This window comes from Pelodiscus sinensis, chromosome 5, assembly GCF_049634645.1.
Source record: "Pelodiscus sinensis isolate JC-2024 chromosome 5, ASM4963464v1, whole genome shotgun sequence".
Lineage (NCBI taxonomy): Eukaryota > Metazoa > Chordata > Testudines > Trionychidae > Pelodiscus > Pelodiscus sinensis.
Window position 1 is genome coordinate 25,347,490 of NC_134715.1, and position 19,064 is coordinate 25,366,553.

General features: G+C 45.1%; 1 protein-coding gene across 3 annotated transcripts in view; it reads right to left on the reverse strand.

Moving 5' to 3' along the window:
* Positions 1 to 18,852, reverse strand: part of CENPE (centromere protein E) — an 85,082-nt gene extending 66,230 nt beyond the window's left edge. For all 3 annotated transcript variants that reach the window (XM_075929680.1, XM_075929679.1, XM_075929678.1), the window contains exons 1-8: positions 18,695 to 18,852; positions 17,149 to 17,243; positions 15,296 to 15,385; positions 15,091 to 15,209; positions 8,343 to 8,462; positions 6,712 to 6,793; positions 6,340 to 6,407; positions 6,177 to 6,245 (exon numbers count right to left, since the gene is read on the reverse strand). In XM_075929680.1, the coding sequence (XP_075785795.1) occupies positions 6,177 to 6,245; positions 6,340 to 6,407; positions 6,712 to 6,793; positions 8,343 to 8,462; positions 15,091 to 15,209; positions 15,296 to 15,385; positions 17,149 to 17,243; positions 18,695 to 18,837 (786 nt within the window). In that variant the 5' untranslated portion in view covers positions 18,838 to 18,852. The remainder of the gene's footprint in view (positions 1 to 6,176; positions 6,246 to 6,339; positions 6,408 to 6,711; positions 6,794 to 8,342; positions 8,463 to 15,090; positions 15,210 to 15,295; positions 15,386 to 17,148; positions 17,244 to 18,694) is intronic.
* Positions 18,853 to 19,064: the final 212 nt, after the last annotated feature.

Below are 19,064 nucleotides of genomic sequence, written 5' to 3' on the forward strand. Positions count from 1 at the left end.
TAATATACATTGAAACTCCCATTGAACACAAGTTTGTCTCCCAAGCAAACATTTCTTTTTCTACACCCTGAATAACACAAGTGAATAAATTTGCCAAGTCCTCAGTTACCATTAATACATAATTAATGGAGACCTTCAGTCTCGTCTAAACTAAGCCTACAGCAACTATTCATCTCCCCACACCCAATAAAAGAGGTCAAATGGAGGAAGTCAAGTGCCAAAATAACAGTATCTGTTCATAATCCCTTATACTGGTATGTGGTACAGTTGGCAGGTAGCAGGGATTCTGAGCTAGCAGCTGGGTGGATAAAAATCTATTAAAATCAGTTTATTTATATTGTATTCATGATTTTTTTTAAATCAATACTAAGCCATTTAAAAATAAAGTTACAATCAAATAATAATAATAAAAACCATGCTATACACATACCTATAGACTAATAGGAATGAATTAATGGCCCTAGTCTGTCCACCCTACTAGTTCTTCCTTCTTCAAAGTTGTGGGTTTTCAATGTGTTTCTCAGACTAAAGGCACATGTGCTAAGACAGACAGAGGCTGGAAAGGATTGATTTTGTTTGGGGTTTATGTGGTGGTGGACCTTGGCCAAGCATGGCAGAAGAGTTAGTTAAGAAATTGTCTTAAGATAGAGACACAACATAGGCTATGTCTAGAATACAAGCCTCTTTCGAAAGAGGCTTTTTCGAACGAGTGTCTAGACTACAAGCAGCTTTTCAGAAAAAGCGAGCAGCTTTTTCGAAAGAGAGTCCAGACACTCTCGAAAAAAGAGTTTGCATTCACTAGCGCCTTTTTTCTAAAGAGTGCTTTAGAATAAAAGGTGTTATTCCTCGTAAAATGAGCTTTACCATGATCAAAAAGACTGCAGCATTCTTTCGATTTACTTTTGAAAGAATGCAGCTGCAGTGAAGAATGCAAGTGAAGTTCTCAAAAAAAGGCTACTTTTTTCGGAAAAAACCCTGTAGTCTAGATACAGCCATACAGAAGAGGATAGAGGCAGCACAGGAACAAAATGTGGAATGGACTAGTAAAACAAACACAAACATCTCTCTCTCTCTCTCTCTCTCTCTCTCCCTCCCCCTACCCCTCCCCCTCTCCCTCTCCGAGACACTATCTGGGAATATTTTGAACAAAACTTCATTCCCTGGGTACAAAAGGAAAACTATGTCAAGTGTAAGTGCAAGAGGATCTGTAGGGCCTAGTTGCAAGAATGAAAAATCATAAGAAATACTGCCTACTGAGAGAAAATGACAGGGATGAAAGATTCAGATCAACTTAAATAAATTAACTTTGCAATGCATCATTCAAGACTTTCTCTATGGTTTTTAGTATAAAGGTTATTTATCAAGTAAATTCCCAAGCTGTTTACAATGTTGGATGTTACTAGAAAAGGAAAAATTTAAAACACAAAGAGTCTTGCAGCACCTTAGAGACTAACAAAATATGTAGCTGGTATCATGAGCTTCTACAGGCACAACCCACTTCTTCAGATGAATTGAGTTACGAGGTCCAGGGTACAAATAGAGAATGAGAGGGAAAGAAAAAAAATGGGGAGAAATATTGTGAATTAAAGCAAATTGAAGCTAATAGAATAGACTCAGTACAGGCAGTCCCCGGGTTACGTACAAGATAGGGACTGTAGGTATGTTCTTAAGTTGAATTTGTATGTAAGTCGGAACTGATACGTATTGTAGGGGAAACTCTAGCCAAACATTTTTTTTAGTTTTGGATGGCATAGGGAAAGGTTAACTCCCCTCTAATGTTTGTTTTGCTGTCTGTTCCCCTGTTCAGAAGATTTCACATCTATTTCTGTCCCTGTGACAAACTCAGGACTAAAGGAGTAACTCATCAAATACCAAACAGCTCTGCACCATGCTTTGAGCTAATAGCTTTATTTCCACACACCACCCAGGGTTCTAGGAGGAGGGTCCTTTTTTTGCTAACACAATGAGGCCAGCACTTTGTTTGTTTTGGTGGAGTCTTTGTTTGCCCAGGGAGCCCAGCATGTATAGGGGGAGGAGGGGCGGAGAGGCTGCTTTTGTCTGCTGTTCGGCAGCCTGTTGCTCAGGGGAGGGGGCAGCCTGTTGCTGGCAGGGGGGGAGGGGGGAGGCGTGCAGGATGGGAGGCCGCGGGGGGGCGGGGGCAGCGGGCGTGGGGAGGCACTCTCCCTCTGCCCAGCAGCTCTGCGGGATCCCTGTCCCTGTGGCCAGCTGCTGCAGGCAGAGGCCGTTTGGAGCCGGCCGAAGAGGAGGAGAAGGTGGATTCTAGGACCCAGGTGAGCGAGCCCCGGGGACGCTGCTGCGCTCTGGGAGCCTGGCATGTATAGAGGGGAGGAGGGGCAGAGAGGCTGCTTTTGTCTGTTCCGCAGCCTGTTGCTGGCAGGGGGGTGGGGGGGGCAGCGGGCGTGGGGAGGCACTTTTCCTCTGCCCGGCAGCTCTGCGGGACCCCAGTCGGAGCCGGCCCGAGGAGGAGGAGGATCCTAGGACCCAGGTGAGCGAGCCCCGGGAATGCTGCTGCACATGTGCGGGAGTTGCCTCACCCCGTTCGTATCTAGGGATCCGACGTTAGTCGGATCCACGTAAGTCGGGGACTGCCTGTACCTGGTGTCATGAATCATGGATAGCATGAATGATTAGCATGAGTGAACTAACAGTAAATGAGCTGAAGAGCAGCCATGCTGAGGTCCAGGCAAGAGCCCTGGAGAATTATGGACTTGTTTACAACTTTAAGAAAAAGGACTTTGTGAAATAAAAGAACTGTGTATGTGTGCTGATGGTACAGAAGAAAATAAAGAGTAACAAGGAAGAGACCTAGTCAAGGACATTCTATTGTTTATAACTCGTAGTGAGGCAAGCAAAATTGGGTGGTGTAAGCAGGATGCTCCGAGATTGGTTGTGAAAACACCTGCAGAAGGGGGGGGAGGGGTGTAGCCTACGGACATCATCCCACCCGGACCCGAACTTTGTGTAACCAATGGATATTACTCCACACGGACTAATTTACCCTCCCTCAAGGGGTTATATACCACACCATTTTGCCCCACGAGCAGGAGTCCATAAATACAGCACATCGGACTTCCGCCTCAACCAAATTAACCAACATTACCTGGAGTCTGGCCAGCTACAGAGGGTGAGTAGAATGTGTGTGTTAACCTGAATTGAGAATTAGGCTGCTAAACTGGATTAAGGATTAGATATAAAAATATTGCTTTTAATGCTTGGGATGCCTTTTAAGGCAGTTTTAATTGCTTAGTACTATATATATGCTTTTAAAACTGCTCTTGAATTGCTTACCTTTAACAAGTTTTATTGCATAGTTGAAATACTGTGGGAGCCTCTTCTGTTCTGTGAATGCAGAACTAAATGCGTATACGGCTTGATCAAGTGGATCAACTTGCCCACTTTGACACCTGGTGCTTAGCTTTTTTATGGTCATAGTATCACGGAACACTAGAACTGGAAGGGACCTCGAGAGGTCATTGAGTCTCCTGTCCTCGTGGCAGGACCAAGCTCAGCCTAGATCATCCCTGATAGATGCCTATTTACCTGCTCTTAAATAATCTCCAGAGATAGAGATTCCACAACCTCCCTAGGCACTTTAGTCCAGTGTTTAACCACCCTGACAGTTAGGAAGTGTTTCCTAATGACCAACCTAAACCTCCCTTGCTGCAGTTTAAACCCTTTGCTTCTTGACCTAGCATCAGAGGCCAAGGAGAACAATTTTTCTCCCTCCTCCTTGTAACACTTTTCTAAACTAAACAAGCCCAATTCCTTCAGCCTTGCCTCATAGCTCATGTTTTCCAGACCTTTAATTATTCTTGTTGCTCTTCTTTGAACCTTTTCCAAATCTTTCTTGAAATTTGGTGCCCAGAACTGGACACAGTACTTCAATTGAGGCCTAATCAGTGCAGAGTAAAGTGGAAGAATGATCTCATGTCTTGCTCACAACACTCCTATAAACGCATCCCAGAATCATATTTGTTCCCCCCCTCCCCTCAACAGTGTCACACTGTTGACTCCTATTTAGATGTAGTGACCAATCTACTTCAGGTCTTTGTTCAGACCTTGACTCCAGAGGTCAGACTGGTAAATGAAACCAAGTTTTGCATGCATATCTCTCTCTCCGCCCCATCCCCCCAAGTATATGGTATGGAGAATCACAGTAAAGAGAACTCTAGATTTGCCAATTAGTGTCATTTTCTTATTTCATATTACATAATACATATCCCTTATTTTGGAAATAATGGCCAAGTATCATAGTGGTAATGCCATAAGTCTATTTCCTATTTTACTTCAGCATAATTCAGCTTTCCCAAGAACACCCCATTCCCTACTTGCTTTCACAGCCAAACAAACCAAATGGAGCGTACTACAAAATTAAGTGCACTCATAAAAGACTTCAGTAATCCAGTAAAACTATCATCATTGATGGGTTTGTAACAAGGACCAGCAAATACCAACAAGACACCATAGATAAGTTGGCTTGGTTCATTTATGCCACAAATTCTCCTTTTAGCACCATCAACAATAAAACACTTTCATTGACATGGTTGAATCCTTACTACCAGGCTACACTCCCCTGGCAAAGTAGACATTGGTAGAAGATTTCATACACTGTATCTAGCAAAAGATCTTGAACAGTGTGCAAGAAATAGTGAAGGGAAACTTGCCAGCTTAAGCCTTGACGAGTGGAGCAATGTACATAATGATCCAGTAAAATGTGCCTGTATGACAACAGAAGATGGGGTTGCATTTCTTTCAGAAACAATTAAAAATAAATAAATCACACAACACAGTATAAAGAAATGGCAGTGAAAGCTATAATAAACTGAACAAAAAGTCAACAGTCACATGCACATTTGTCACAGAATGCTGCAAATGTGGCAAAGATGAGAAGATACTTAGAAGAAATGGAAGGATGTTCCTTAACATATGGCTGCAGTGCCCATTTAATGCATCTTTTAGCCGAAGACTTAAGTACATCTTCTTTAGAAAGAAAAAATGCTACTGAAGCAAAAAAAAAAAAAAAAAAAAAAAAATTTCTTTAACTATTTTGCTTCAGCTTCACGGAAAAGGATCCAAACTAATTCCTGCAAAACGTTAAATGGAATTCTGTGATTGTTTTGAACTATTTATTAAGAATTGGCCAATTCACATCAGGGATGTTAAAGCAGTTAACTAGGTAACCATTAAACTGCTGAAAATCTCAGCGGTTATATTCTACCTCAGTTTTCAGGAAAGTGCTCAAAAACTGAGAATCTACTTGACCCAATTCTGCTGAAGAGAACAACCCAACCACCAATAATCATAAGGTATCTAAAGCTTCTGACGGATCCACTGCTGATCAGACTAGTTTGGTCAAGATGAAGGTAGCCAAAGAAGTTTGATACTGGAGAAGTTAGAGATGATTAGTGACTGCCTCCTTGATAACCAGTTCACCAAAGTGTGGCAAGCAGGCAGTAGTTTGTCATATTGGAGAGGTTTTAAAAAGGAATTGCACATAGAGCCTAATTCTTAGCTCCCTGAATACAAACTGATAGATCAAATATTAATTCCCTCCTTTGAATACCTGCCATATTGGTAAAATCTATTCACCAAACCAAGAGGAAAAGGAATCAGTCAGCAGCTATTACATCTCTCAACAAGAGTGGCTGCAAGCCACCATTATATGTTCTTCTAGTCCTGAGGCCACCTGGCTCCTGAAGGCTGTTTCATCTTACCCCAACTGACAGAGGCTGACAGAATTATGGCAACTGTGGAGTTCAATCAGATGCCTCCTACCCCCCGCCATGCCCCTTTCTGTCCCAGCAGCCAAAAGGGGCTATGAAGTAGTTCTAAGACTTAGTGAATTCTCCTTCCCTTGCAGAAATCCCAGGCAGTATGTATGCTAATTTCAGTGAGGCTATGATGCAAATTATCCACCTGCACAATATCTAATAGAATTTTACATGTGTATTGTTATATAGTCTTAAAACTGTATAATATTTCTCCTTCACTCAAGTTTTTCCATTAAGAATGTTTCACTCTAAATATGATGGGAGAAAAATCTGATTCTAGGATTACATCTTAGTGATGCCCAATATTTTAGCTACTTTTAACATGCTAATTTTTCACATTAATGCCCAAGTAGTAGCCAACAACCTTCTTCAAATGTAACTTACCAGATGAGATACCATTACTGCTCCATCACAGTTTGAGTTGTTAGGGTCATTTTCCCGACTTTCTATAATCTAAAAGAAAAAAAAAAGTCTCATAAGATCATTGCATATCCTTTCAATTAAAACATAATGGGAAAAAAACAAAACCTATTACACAGACACTTACCATTCTGAAAATGGTGTGAGAACGGCTGCTGTGTTCATTCATTTTTGTTTCTCCATAGTGTCGGTTTTCTGTCAAAATAAAAGTCATTGTGTTTTAACCAGCATTAGAGAGATAGCTGTGTTAGGCCTCCTTGTTGGTTTTACAGATAGAGGCTATCGTACCTTTAAGACTAATAGATTTATTTGGTCTTAACCATAAATGTTTTAAACAAAAACCTATATGCTCTAGACAATATTAAAACTGTAAGCAAAAGTAGTCTAACTGATAACTGAAAATAATGGCTAAAACTGCCATCTCAAAAGCTACATATTAAATTTAGAAGAACGGTCATGTGTTTTAAAATTGCATCAATGATGAGACTAATAATCCTACTTTCTCCTTTCCTGAGCCATTCCATGACTTGCTCTGGATTAACAACCACCTCTTCAATCAGATCTTCCACGTAGATGTTTCTCTGCAAGAGAAACAGAATTAAAGACGAATTTCATCCAACTCTAAAATAAATGAGATACAGATGACTATACAGTTGAATAAATAAAAAGCCACACAGCAACAGGGAGGGGAGGCGGTCTGTGGGACCAGAAGCAGGGGACCTTCCCTGCTCTGGTAAATTCCCTCATTCCTGAGGGTGCCAGACCTGTCCAACCTATACTAGTTTGGTTAAGATTTCATAGTTAGAGTGAAATTTCACTTCTCTTTTTGAAATACAGTAAAGCCTGTGTTATTTGGCACACACAGGGATTAGGTTGTGCCGGTTTTCTGAAAATTCCAGATATCTTGGGGGGGGCGGGGCAGGGAAAGCAGAGCAAGGGCTGGGGATGTGGCCTGTTGGGGGGAGGGACAGAGGAGGCAACCTGGTGCGGGGGAGCCGCAAGGGGGCTGACCTGCAGGGAGGGCAGGCTGCCAGGGCAGCCACGAGGGTGCTGGGCTGCCAGGAGGAGGGGCTGAGATGTAGCATGGCGACAGACGGCCGTTCGCCCATTCCCCAGGTACATGCTGCACACCCGGCTTAAAGTGCCAGTCTCCCCCCACCCGCAGCTCCGAAATTTGCCAGTTTCTAAAGTTTTCTGGCTAGTTAAGTGCTGAATAGCACAGGTTTTACTGTACAGTACAGACACATCTTCACTCATTCACCTTGTTGATGTTATGGCAATTAAGAAAGCAGTTCAGTTGGGGCCAACAACAAAAATCAATCACAACTAAATAGTGCTGTTAAGCAACAGAGTATTTCTGGATGTTTTCTACATTTTCAGATATACCGATTTCAATTACAGCACAAAATACAAAGTGCACAATGGTCACTTTAATTGCAACAATTTTACACTGAAAAAATAGTATTTCAATTCTCTGAAGTATGATAATGCAATCTCTACCAAGAAAATTACAACTTACAGTTGTAGAATTGTGTACAAAAATAAAATAAAATAAACTGCACTCACATAAAGAAACCTTAAAACCTAGAAGTCAACTTAGTTGTACATCTTGTTCAGAAAAAATAAAAATAAAAGGTCACTAGGACAAACAAGTCTGATTACATTTGCAGGAGATGATGCTATCCACTTCTTGTTTATGTCAACTAAAAATGAGAACAGGCATTCACACGATATTGTTGTAGCTGACATCCTATACATGTAACATATTGAGGAAGGCTGAGGGATGGAGTAGAAGTGATCTGTGAGCACTCTAAACACTGCTAGAAGGTTCCATCATCTTAGCTGCACTGGCCAGTACAACCCAAATGAGACTACTCACAAGAACCTCAAAGAATCACCCCTTAAAAGCTCTGCCAGGGCACCTAAAACCCCGACAAAAGCATTCTTCCAATGTAATCTTAGTAAACATTACATAACCACAATTTGGCAAACATTCAGCCAGAGTCTATTTACATCCACATTTCATGATTTGAATCCATGCCTACACAACGGTGATTTGTTGTACTGATTTGTAAAAAAGTCAAACAGTAAGACCAAATAAAGCATCTCATGTCAGCTTGATGTACTTACATTAACATCCTCTCGAATTCCTAGAGGTTTGTTTTTCCGGCTATCACAGAGTAAGTCTGTTATGGTTTCATTGTATATTTCCATATAGGAAACTCTCAAAAGAAACTCTCTGCCTGGAATCTAAAGATTAAAAAACAAACATTAGATCAGAAGGGCAAAAATGTGCTTTAAAAGAAGATGCTTATTAGTCTTGACTACATCTTTACATGGATGGTTTCATTGATTTTCTTCCCTCATTGCCAATGTGCACAGCATCTCCCTTCTGATATACTGTCCCATAATTACTTCCAAGGAAAAATTAATTAATTAATAGTAATTAATTAACATTTCTCTACCCTTAATACAATCAAAAAAGCAAACAATGTTAGGAATAATTTAAAAAGGGAGAGAGAATAAGACAAGACTATCTTATTGCCGCGATATAAAACCATGATACGCCCACATCTTGAATACTGTGTTCAGATGTGCTCTCATCTCAAAACAGATATATTGGCATTGTAAAAGGTTCAGAAAAGGGCAACAAAAGTGATTAGGGGTTTGGAACAGGTCCCATAAGAAGAGAGATTACGAAGGCATGGATTTTTCAGTTTAGTGAAGAGGAGATTAAGGATGGGATATGATAGAGGTCTATCAAATCATGACTGGTCTGGAAAAAGTGAATAAGGAAAAGTTATTTACTTGTTACCATAATCTAAGAACCAGGGGTCACCAAATGAAATTAATAGGTAGCAGGTTTTAAACAAACAAAACGAAGTTTTTCTTCATGCAGCACATAGTCAACCTGTGGAACGCCTTGCCAGAAAATGTTGTGAAGGCTAGGACTTTAACAGGGTTCTAAAAAAGAGCTAGATAAATTAATGGAGGCTAGATCCATCAATGGCCATTAGCCAGGATGGGTAGGAATGGTGCCCTTAACCTTTGTTTGTCAGAGGCTGGAAATGGGTGACAGGAGAGAGATCACCTGATGATTATCTATTCTGTTCACTCCCTCTGGGACACCTGGCATTGGCTACTGTTGAAAGACAGGATACTGGGCTAGATGGACCTTTGGTCTGACTCAGTATGGCCATTCTTATGTAATGTGCATTTTGCACCTTTTTGAAAGAAGATCTGGTATAAAGTGCTTGGAGATTTACTCTTATGCTGTCAAATTCATAGACAAACCATTAATTAACCAATGCCCTCTCCCACATTTCATAAATGGCACTTGGAATCTCTTGCATCACATGAAGGCCAAAATACAGCTTCTTGTGCTCTGGCCCCACTGACTTCAATGGGACTCTTCATGAGCGTCCTGCTTCCTGTACGCATTCAGTGATGCACATTTGCAGTGAGTTAACCATAGCCATCCCCCATTAGCCTAAGGTAGATGTCCCCAACTAGAGGCTCTGACTATTAATCTCCTTCTCAGTCCTACCCTTTCAGCCCTTCCTCCCCAGCTTTGTTGTCCAGTAGCAGAAGAAGCTTCAACAAAGCTCAGAGTTCAGGTTGCATGCTGCCAGTAGCCGCAGGATGATTTGCTATATGCTGTGTGTGTGGGGGTGTCTTTTCTTTGAAAAGTACTTTAAGGGAGGTGTAGAGACTGGGATATGGGCTTGCCTCACTGCTTTCATTGCTAGGTTCCCTCCTCTGATCCTGAAGAACAGAAAACTGACCTGGGGCAGGAGCTGTGCCTATAACACTGACCTATTGAGCATTGCTGGAAATTGTTCAGAGTGCTTACTTTGCATAACCAACTGGAAGAATCTACATGGGGTAAATCCTCCTCAGCCCTTGCAGACTCCCCAGCTGTAGCAGCATGCAGGGGTGGAAAGAAACTACTAGAGATGAAGCTTTACTAGCTTCAGACAGGGGAAGAAATGTGCTTGTGCCTTCCTGAAAAAAATCCCAGTCTCTTCCTGGAATATTCAGCAAGGAGAATGTGGAACTGGGATGGTTATTACGCAGACAGCTTTGTGTTTGTGCCATGCTGAGCTGCCTGTGGGAACATCATCTCTCAGCAAAATAAGCTTTAGGGGTAAACAGAACATTTGCGTCCCTCCCACTCCCAGCATTCACACCTATCCTTCTGTTCCACGTGATCCCTGCTTTCTTCTACTCCCAGCATTTGTCTCACTTGCACTTTTAGGGAAGAGGAAGGAGATGGAGTCTGGTTCCCCATCTCCCACTCATCACAATCCAACTTTACTTCACTGACCTTCCTCTCTAACTTCCCCACCTTCTGTGCAAAACTTCAGCAGAGCCAGACTCCCCTGTTGACTTGATTTAGGCTTCCTTAAAATGCAGCAAATGCTGGATTTTTTTCTTGCAGTGGGATGACTACTAGGGATGTTAGTGAGTAGTTGACTGGAGTATTGACTACTCGCTACTCCTCCTGCACCTCTATGGGTGTGTGTGGGGGAGAGGGGGTGGAGAGGGAAAAAAAAAAAAAACAAAAACCCCCCACCATGAACCAGTTCTGGGGAGACCTGGCTTAAAAGCCGGTTTCCCGCAGCACCGTCTCTGCAGTGCCACACTGCTCCCCACTGCTATCAGAAGCAGCAGAGGGGAAACAGGGGAGCCTGGCAGCTCTTACTACATTTAAAAGTCAGAGCCACCGCGCAGGTGGGTCCCGAAGCCACATGAGCTGGGATTACTCAGTCTTTTCAGAGCAGCACTTATCAAATAATTGTGTACTTGATACAAATTGTATTGACTAGATGATTAGCAGATAACTACAATGTAACATCCTTAATGGACACACAGCAGGCACAATGTATTCTGAACCTCTCTCAGCTTGACAAACCAGGAACCCCTTATAATAAGATGAAGGCCTAAAACAAAAGCCCATGTAGCACAAACATGGTCTGAATTCTAGCTATAAATGGACAAAACCTGGCTAACATAAAGCAAAGCTAAGCTGTGAGCAAGAGGCAGGCCCCTGCTCACAGGACTTGGCACAAACAGGGCTGAGAGTGAAAAACACTAATTTGTAATAGGCCAGGTGTAAAACAGTAATTGGTACTGGTCATAAGTTGAAAGCACATGGTACCACCAGCTCATTAAAAAATGATCTTGATATACACTCCCCACAGATACAGATGGATAGAGATGATCTAATCAAATGAAGTAAAGGATGATATCCAAGAAGAGTCAGAGGATGGGAATCTGACACATCAGAAATGATGTGCAAGTTGTTAGTACCTATATATAAAGTGGTGTCTTGTGAGAGGGGTGGAAGATAGTATGTGTCTGACCTGCGGGCATGGAGACCTTCCACTGATTGACTCATTCCATTGTTATGGATTATATATATATATATATATATAGAGTGATTCAATAGAGTCTACTGACTGTTGTTACTGTACAGTAAAACTCCATTGGTCCGGCATCTGATGGTCTGGCACCATCAGGAACCTGGAAGTGCTCCAGGCAGCCGGACCATTGAAGCTGCTCTGCCCCTGGCTTCCCCGTTTCAGCCACTGCTGAAACTGACCAATGGCTGAATCGGAGAAGCTAGGGGCAGAGCGTCTGAGGTGCTGCCAGTAGGTCCTGTAGCGCTGCCCCTCGGCGCTGTGGGACCAACCCGGTAGCACCCCAGCTGTCCCTGATTCAGCCGCCGCTGAAACTGACCAGCGGCTGACTCCGGGAAGCCCGAGGCAGAGTTGCTCTGCCCCGGGCTTCCTGGAGTCAGCCGCTGGTCAGTTTCAGCAGCGGCTGACTTGGGGACGCCTGGGGCAGAGAAGCTGGGGTGCTGCTGGGTTGGTCCGGTAGCGCCGCCCCTTGGCACTGTGGGACAACCCGGCAGCACCCCAGCTGCTCTGCCGCAGGCGTCCCGATTCAGCTGCTGCTGAAACTGACCAGCAGCGGCTCAATCGGGGCAGCTGGGGCAGAGCCGGACTATCGGAAGGGGGGGGGGGGCTATGAGGGGTCTGTGGTGTCATCCCCCCACACCACGCTAGACCCCTCATAGCCCCCCCTTCCGATAGTCCGGCATATCTGATAATCCGGCACCCCCTGGGTCCTAAAGGTGCCGGATTATGAGAAGTTTACTGTACTTTGCTTAACAATAAACCTGACCACACCTATGATACTTGTCTGATTTGTGGTCTTTGGGAGCTTTCTTGAAGTCTGCTGTGTTAATTAATGCGTAAAGCCACATAATTGAGCACACACTCAACAAGACTGGCTAACCATGGGGGAAGGGTGGGGGGGGGGGGGAAGAGGGAGGATAAATGGAGCCTCTCCCCACATGGGAAGATCAGAGCCCCAGGTGGCAGCCCAGTGGCTAGGAGGAAAAGTGGAGACCCCAATGCATTGACTTCCCCTGGTCCAGGATCAATCAGGTTCCAAGGGTGCCAGACCAGGGAAGTTTGACCAGTAGGGGCACTGAAGGGTGAAATGCAAAGCCCTGATTCCTACAAGCATTCAGGGGTTTTCTCCTTGGCCTCGGAGTTCGTTCAGCACCCCACGCCCAACTCCAACATTCTGGTTGAGCCTGGAGTCCCTTCCTGCACTCAAATTTCTTCCCAGAACTTGCACCTCTCAGTGCTTCTCCACACCCAAATCCCTTAGTCCTGGTCCAGAGCCCACACCTTCTGTCCCAGCCCAGTGAAACTGAGTGAGGGTGGGAGAGAGCAAGTGATAAAGAGAGGGGTGAAATGGAGTGGGCGGGGCCTCAGGGAACGGGTAAAGGGAGGTACTGGGTTGTCCTGCATTTAAAGTGACCTTGGGCATAAAAAGGTTGGAGACCAATGACCTAAGGGCATGAAGCACACAATACAACTTTAGATGTTGATAAGTTTTTCATTTTAGCATATTTTTCTAGTGCACACCTACCCCAATACATTGTAGCTACTGCAGCACAGGAAGTCAAACTCCAGATTTCACCATTTAGTCGAGGGGTGGGCAATAATTTTGGAAGGGGAGGGGGCCACTTCAAATTTTTGAAGTGGCTGCCGGCATTGTGCAGAACGGGCGGGGCCAAGAATTGCCCTGCTGGGTACGGTGACCTTATTTTCTGAATCAGCTGTAGCTGGTAAGAACAGTTTAATTTAAATTATGAAACAGACTAAGCATGTGTTTATCAAGCTTCATTTTAAATAAATTATTATGTTCAACACAAAAGGTCTCAATGTTTTCTTTATTTATGCTAGGGGTGGGAAACCCTTTTTGGGTCAGGGGTCGCTGACCCACATAAAAATAGTTGGGGACCATACAAGTGAGAAGCAAAAAAATTCCTCCAATCCCACCCCCATGCTCACAGATATAATCCCAAGTGAGACACCTCACTCCTCTGGTGCCCAGCCTCATAGGGGGAGGTGAAGGAAGGTGAGGCAGAGGGAGACAACGATTTAGGGCTTCCCATAGACCAGATTTACTTTCCTGGGGTTCTGGAATCAGTGGATATTCTGGTTCCCTTTAGGTTGGGGTAGGGACAAAAATGAGGAGTACAGTGCGAAAGACAGAGCTGCCAGCAAGTGAATAGGGATGGGGTACAGGATCTGCGAGGGAGCTGGGGTGCAGAAGCAAGTTGGGAGTAGGGTGTCTGGCCAAGTGGAGGGAGAAGAAACAAGGGAAGGTGCAGTGTGTGGCCAGGAGAGAGTGCAAGAACAAGGGAGGGTGTCGGAGCAAGCTGGGGGTGCCATCTCTTGGGGTGAAGGTGGGGAAAGGAGGGGAGATTGGGGAGGGTCTGGGCATGTGAAGGAACCTTACCTGGCTTTGTGCCCCCTTGCAACAATGGCTGCAGCCACACTGTCCCAGAGGGGGTCCAGCTGCCATGATAGCCAAGCAATCCAGGGCCTGCGCTGGAGCCCAGAGGCACTGCTGCCACGGTCATGTAGCCTGGAGCCAATCCCGGAGGCAGAAGACACTGCTGCTGGGGCCACGTGGTCTGCGGCTGGCTCTAGACCATGTGCGCATGGTAGCGGCACCTCCAAGGTTGGTCCCAGGCTCCATGGCTGTGGCGCCTCCAGGGAATCCTGGGGACGCATGGCCACATTGCCTCTGGGGCCGGCCCTGGATTGCATGGCTGAAGCACCATGGAGGGGCCCCAGCCCCAGCACTGCCTCCTCTCCAGCCGCTGCATGGGGCGGGATGAGGGGCAGTGCTGAGCTCTTTCCCCCCCACAGCACACGTGCCACAGATTGGGCACACCCGTTAGGAAGCAGGGCCTGGAACTGCCTCACGAGTCAGATCAAAGCCCTAGGTGGGCCAGATCTGGCCCACTGAGAGGATTTTGCTTGCCCCCAATTTAGTCACTGCACCTCCTCACAGACCTGAGTTCTGCAGGTCAGACCAGATGACACTAATGGTCCCTTCTGGCATTCAACCATGTGAGTCTGACCTTCTTATGCAAAGCTCTATAGTTTGAAATACCTAGCAGAATCACTTTCAGAGGTGATTTACAGTCATTTAGAAAAAAAGTTATTTGAAGAGACGAGTTTAGAACATACTTATCCCAACGCACTTGAGACTGTCTTTGTAACAACAGATAATATACTAGATATCTTACTATACCTATAAAAAAAAAAGTTATCCCAGTGGGACAGAGTGATGATGATGTCACTCTGTATCCCACAGCAACATGGCCCACCCATCCCCAGCCTAGCCCTTCGCAAGTTTCATACCGGATTATGAACCATGGCAAAGTATTGTAACACATGCTGCTGCATGTAACTTGTTTCCATTGTTAAGTTCGTCATTACCAAGTCCCTTCTCTTATATTTTTATGACAAGGATCCAGGTAATAAGTTTAACTATTACTTACGTTACAAATAATTTTGAAGACATCCTCAATCGCTTTAGGTATAATGCCCACAGATTCGCCATTCCCCATCATTGTGTAAGTTTTTCCTGAGGCAGTCTGCCCATAGGCAAAAATAGTGCCTATAAAGAGGAATAAGTATTAATTGACCACTACCCACACATTCTACAAATAAGGGTAAAGGTATAAAAACAAATATGAAACTTACCATTATATCCTTGGACAGCCGACTTAACAATTGGAACAGCTACACCTTCATATACTTGTTGGGTGCTGTCATTTGCACAAAAGACACAATCTTCAAGAAGAAAAATTAAAAAGCAGCACAGTGATTTGAGAAAAAATGATCTTCCATTACACTTAATTTTGGCATCTTTTAATCCAATGGGATTGAAACACTGAGGCCCCAAATCCAACCCTTATGCAGGATGATGCCAAGATATTTTATGGCAGAGATAACTTATTGTCTAAAACCCAAACGGACGCAAAATGAACAGAACAAAATGTAATAGGCAAAGCGTGGGAAATTCGGATATGGTTAAATGCAACTGAAAAAGATGCTATAAATACTTAACCTAATAATTGTCATATTTATACTATCTACTGTGATTTGAAGCAAGAAAGGAAGGGAAGTCATTTAAGTCAGACTTAGAAATCTGATCCAGTTCTTGGTTGGCAAATCTTAGGGGACACAGCTACATCATTTTCCTGAATAAGGATGTAAAATCCCATTTAATTAGCCAGTTAAATGTTAGGAGCACCACCCTACTCCCTCAGGCTGCTTCTGGCTTCTTGCAGGGCCAGAAGCAGGTCTGCTGGCAATGCTGGAGCAGCCCTCCGCTGCATGGATGTTACTTATTAACATCCCTATTCCTGAATGACTTTAGCTAAGGTGACAGAAGCACTCTAGGTGAAGCTATGCTGACAAAGGTTTTTGCAAGAACAGCTATGTCAGCTAAGGGGTGTGATTTCTCCCTCATACTCATACACTCGTAGCAGACAGAGATATGTAGAGCCCCACATGAATATAACATTTGTATCCGCAACTGCAGAAAAATGAGCCACAGATAGCTGTGGATTTGCAGGGCTCTACACATTTGCTGGTAAGACTCTGTAGCACAGACCAGGCATTACTATAGCCCAAGTGTGGGTTTAAACAACCAAACACTGCGTCTTTGCTGTATGATAATAATAAAAGAAAAGGTGTGGGCAAAGGGGATTTTATTATTCTCATAGAAGTAGGAACCATTAAAAGATCTCCATCACAATGATGGGTAAACACAATACATGAGAGTCACCAGCAAGCAATTTTTCTCCATGGTTTTGGGGCTTTAAGCAACCTTGAGAAGCATCCTACACTGCTGGAGTAGGCAATTTTTTCCAGGGAGGCCACTACATGAATTTTGGGACATCATCAAGGGACAGCTCTAGATCTATGGAAGGGGCAGGGCCCCAAGCAAAGGTGATGGGGGTGAAAGACTGACACACATTGTGTGTGTTAGACTGTGCGGACTGAGAAAGTGGGAGACACAGAAACTGGGTGCACAACAAACTGGGGTGTGTGATGCTGACTGTGTGAGAGTGAATTAGCTAGTTGCTGAAGAAATGTTAGGAGCAGTGCACTGCCTCTTTGGGAGGCACTGGTCTCTGTCACCATTCATACCTCAGACTGGAGCATCTCTCCTGTGTCCCCCTTTCGCAGACCCGTGCTCTGCAAAGATGGGGTATGGAGGAAGGACACCCTGGCATATCAGCATTCCCCTCTTGTTGTCTCCTATCCTCCCCTGCTAGCCGGAGAGTCCTGAGAGCAGCCCTACTGCAGGACTTGACAAGAAGGGGAGGGGACAGCTAAATGTTTCCAGTGGCTGTTGCTGCCTGCTGTAAGTATGCTTGCTCTGCTAATCAGAGGGACAGGTCAGATAGAAGGGCTGGACAGGCTACATCCATCCTGTACTTTGCATGACAGGATGTGATATAGTAGGGGTGGGCAATCACAGATGTGTTGAGGATAAAATTAACAATTGTCAATTGCTCAGATAATATAGTGATAAGGGGTCTTACCATAATTAAAAGTCCTTGTACCATCCACTTGTAAAATTGTGGAATTTTCACTTCTCCAGTAAAACTGTACTTTATCTTCAGATGCTTCATTTTCTCTTTAAAAAAAAAAAAAAAAAGATGAATCCTATCAGAGATCAAAACAGAAATCGTGTTCATTTTATTTTTCTTCTTAAAAGAAAAAATTCCCTTAGTCATAGGAAAGTAGAATTCACCTTAATGGAACAGATTTTCTTCAGCAGATTAGAGACATAAATGTAGGTGCCCATTGTCACCTACCTACTTCATCCAATCAAGAGCACAAGCAAGTTCCACATTTGATCAATGGGCATCCATAGCCCATCCTTAGCACGTGAATAAGAGGACACCATCCAGACTCATCTCAACAAGTGAAACAGAAGACCAAATTCTGAGGTGAAGCAAAGCGAAGTTTATCGGATATCTACTAATCCCCAAATCAACCCTATATACCTAGTTATAAACATTAGCAATTTAAATAAAACAGCAGCACTCTGCAATTCACCACATCAACTTTCTGTTTCATACCTTTGCTAAGGATGTTAAATTGCAGTTACCTAGCTAACTGTATAGTCAATGCAATTTGTATCAACTATACAATTCATCAGTAGGACCACTCTGCAGAGCTACGGTGCCAGTAGCTGCAGGAGCCAAGCAGTCCTGGCTCCTGACAGCTCCGGAAGTCACCCATGCTGAGGCTCTGCATTTTAAAACCAATTTAAAATGCAGAGGTGCAGCTCCTGGACCAGCACAAGGCAGATCTGCTCAGTCCAGGCTCGTGCTGAGTCCAGCAGCCCGTTCATTGCGGCTATTATTGGATACAGCCAGGGGTTGCTTGCCACAGCCTCCCCATCCCACGCCTTGCTGCCTCTGATAGAGGCAGTCAGGGCAGATGGCACCCTGGGGACGGTGCTGGGGGGGGGGGGGGGGGGGGAACCAGCTCCTGGTCCAGCTTATGCTTGTCGGTTGGTCACCTAGTCGCTTATATCCCAAACCTGTGCTAGAAGTTGAATGGTCTCTGCCATGCTTTGATTCTCCTTTATGTCACTTCCCCCTCTGTTCATTTGTTTCATTGTGCTTTGCCGTCACGGGCTGCTTCCTTATTGTCTCCTCTCCCTACCGACGGGGACATCCCTTCCCCGCTATATGGCTCGTTGTTCTCTATGCCGCTTTGTCCCTCCTCCGAGCATCACACTTGGTCTCCCAACCTTGCCTTGGCTCCTCGCTGTCCGCCCCCAACACACAAGAGGCACCGAGTCTGCTCGTACCCCCCTTCCCGCAGAGCGCAGCGGGCACCCAAGGGGCAACATTAAGCCCCCTCGCCCCGCATCAGCTGGGCCATGCTCAGGGGAAGGCGAGCTGCAGGGAGAGGCCTGGCACGTAGCAGCCCAGCTCGCAAGTCTTTCACCCCCGGCTGGGCGCAGCGACCCCACTCGGCCCCGCCGCCGCGGGGAGACTAAGGCAGGAAGGGCCCCCGGGATCGAAGGGCCCAGCGGCGGCTGAGGGGCAAGGCGCGGTCCCGGGCAGTCACCTGGCGATAAGCGGCCGCACCCGCACGCAGACCGTCACGGCCCCCTCCTCCGCCATCGCCCCGCTGCGCGTCACCTCCCCGGAGCCGTTGCACCAAGCCCACCCGGCTGATTCCTCCACCGGGCCGCCAACTGCCGCCAGCATTTGAATTACTCTCGAGCTATTTCTTATTGGCCCGTCCCTGACAGACACTTCCGGAATCCGGACTGCGCCACTGTCACCGGCACTCAGGGGGAGGTGCCTGGAACAACCCGGCTTTAGACAGCCCCTTTCAGGGATTCAACGGGTAGGAACGTTTCATGGTAATGGGGATCACACTGCTACAGTACAGGGAACTGCTCTAGCTCGAGAAACTCCAGCTGTCAGCCTGT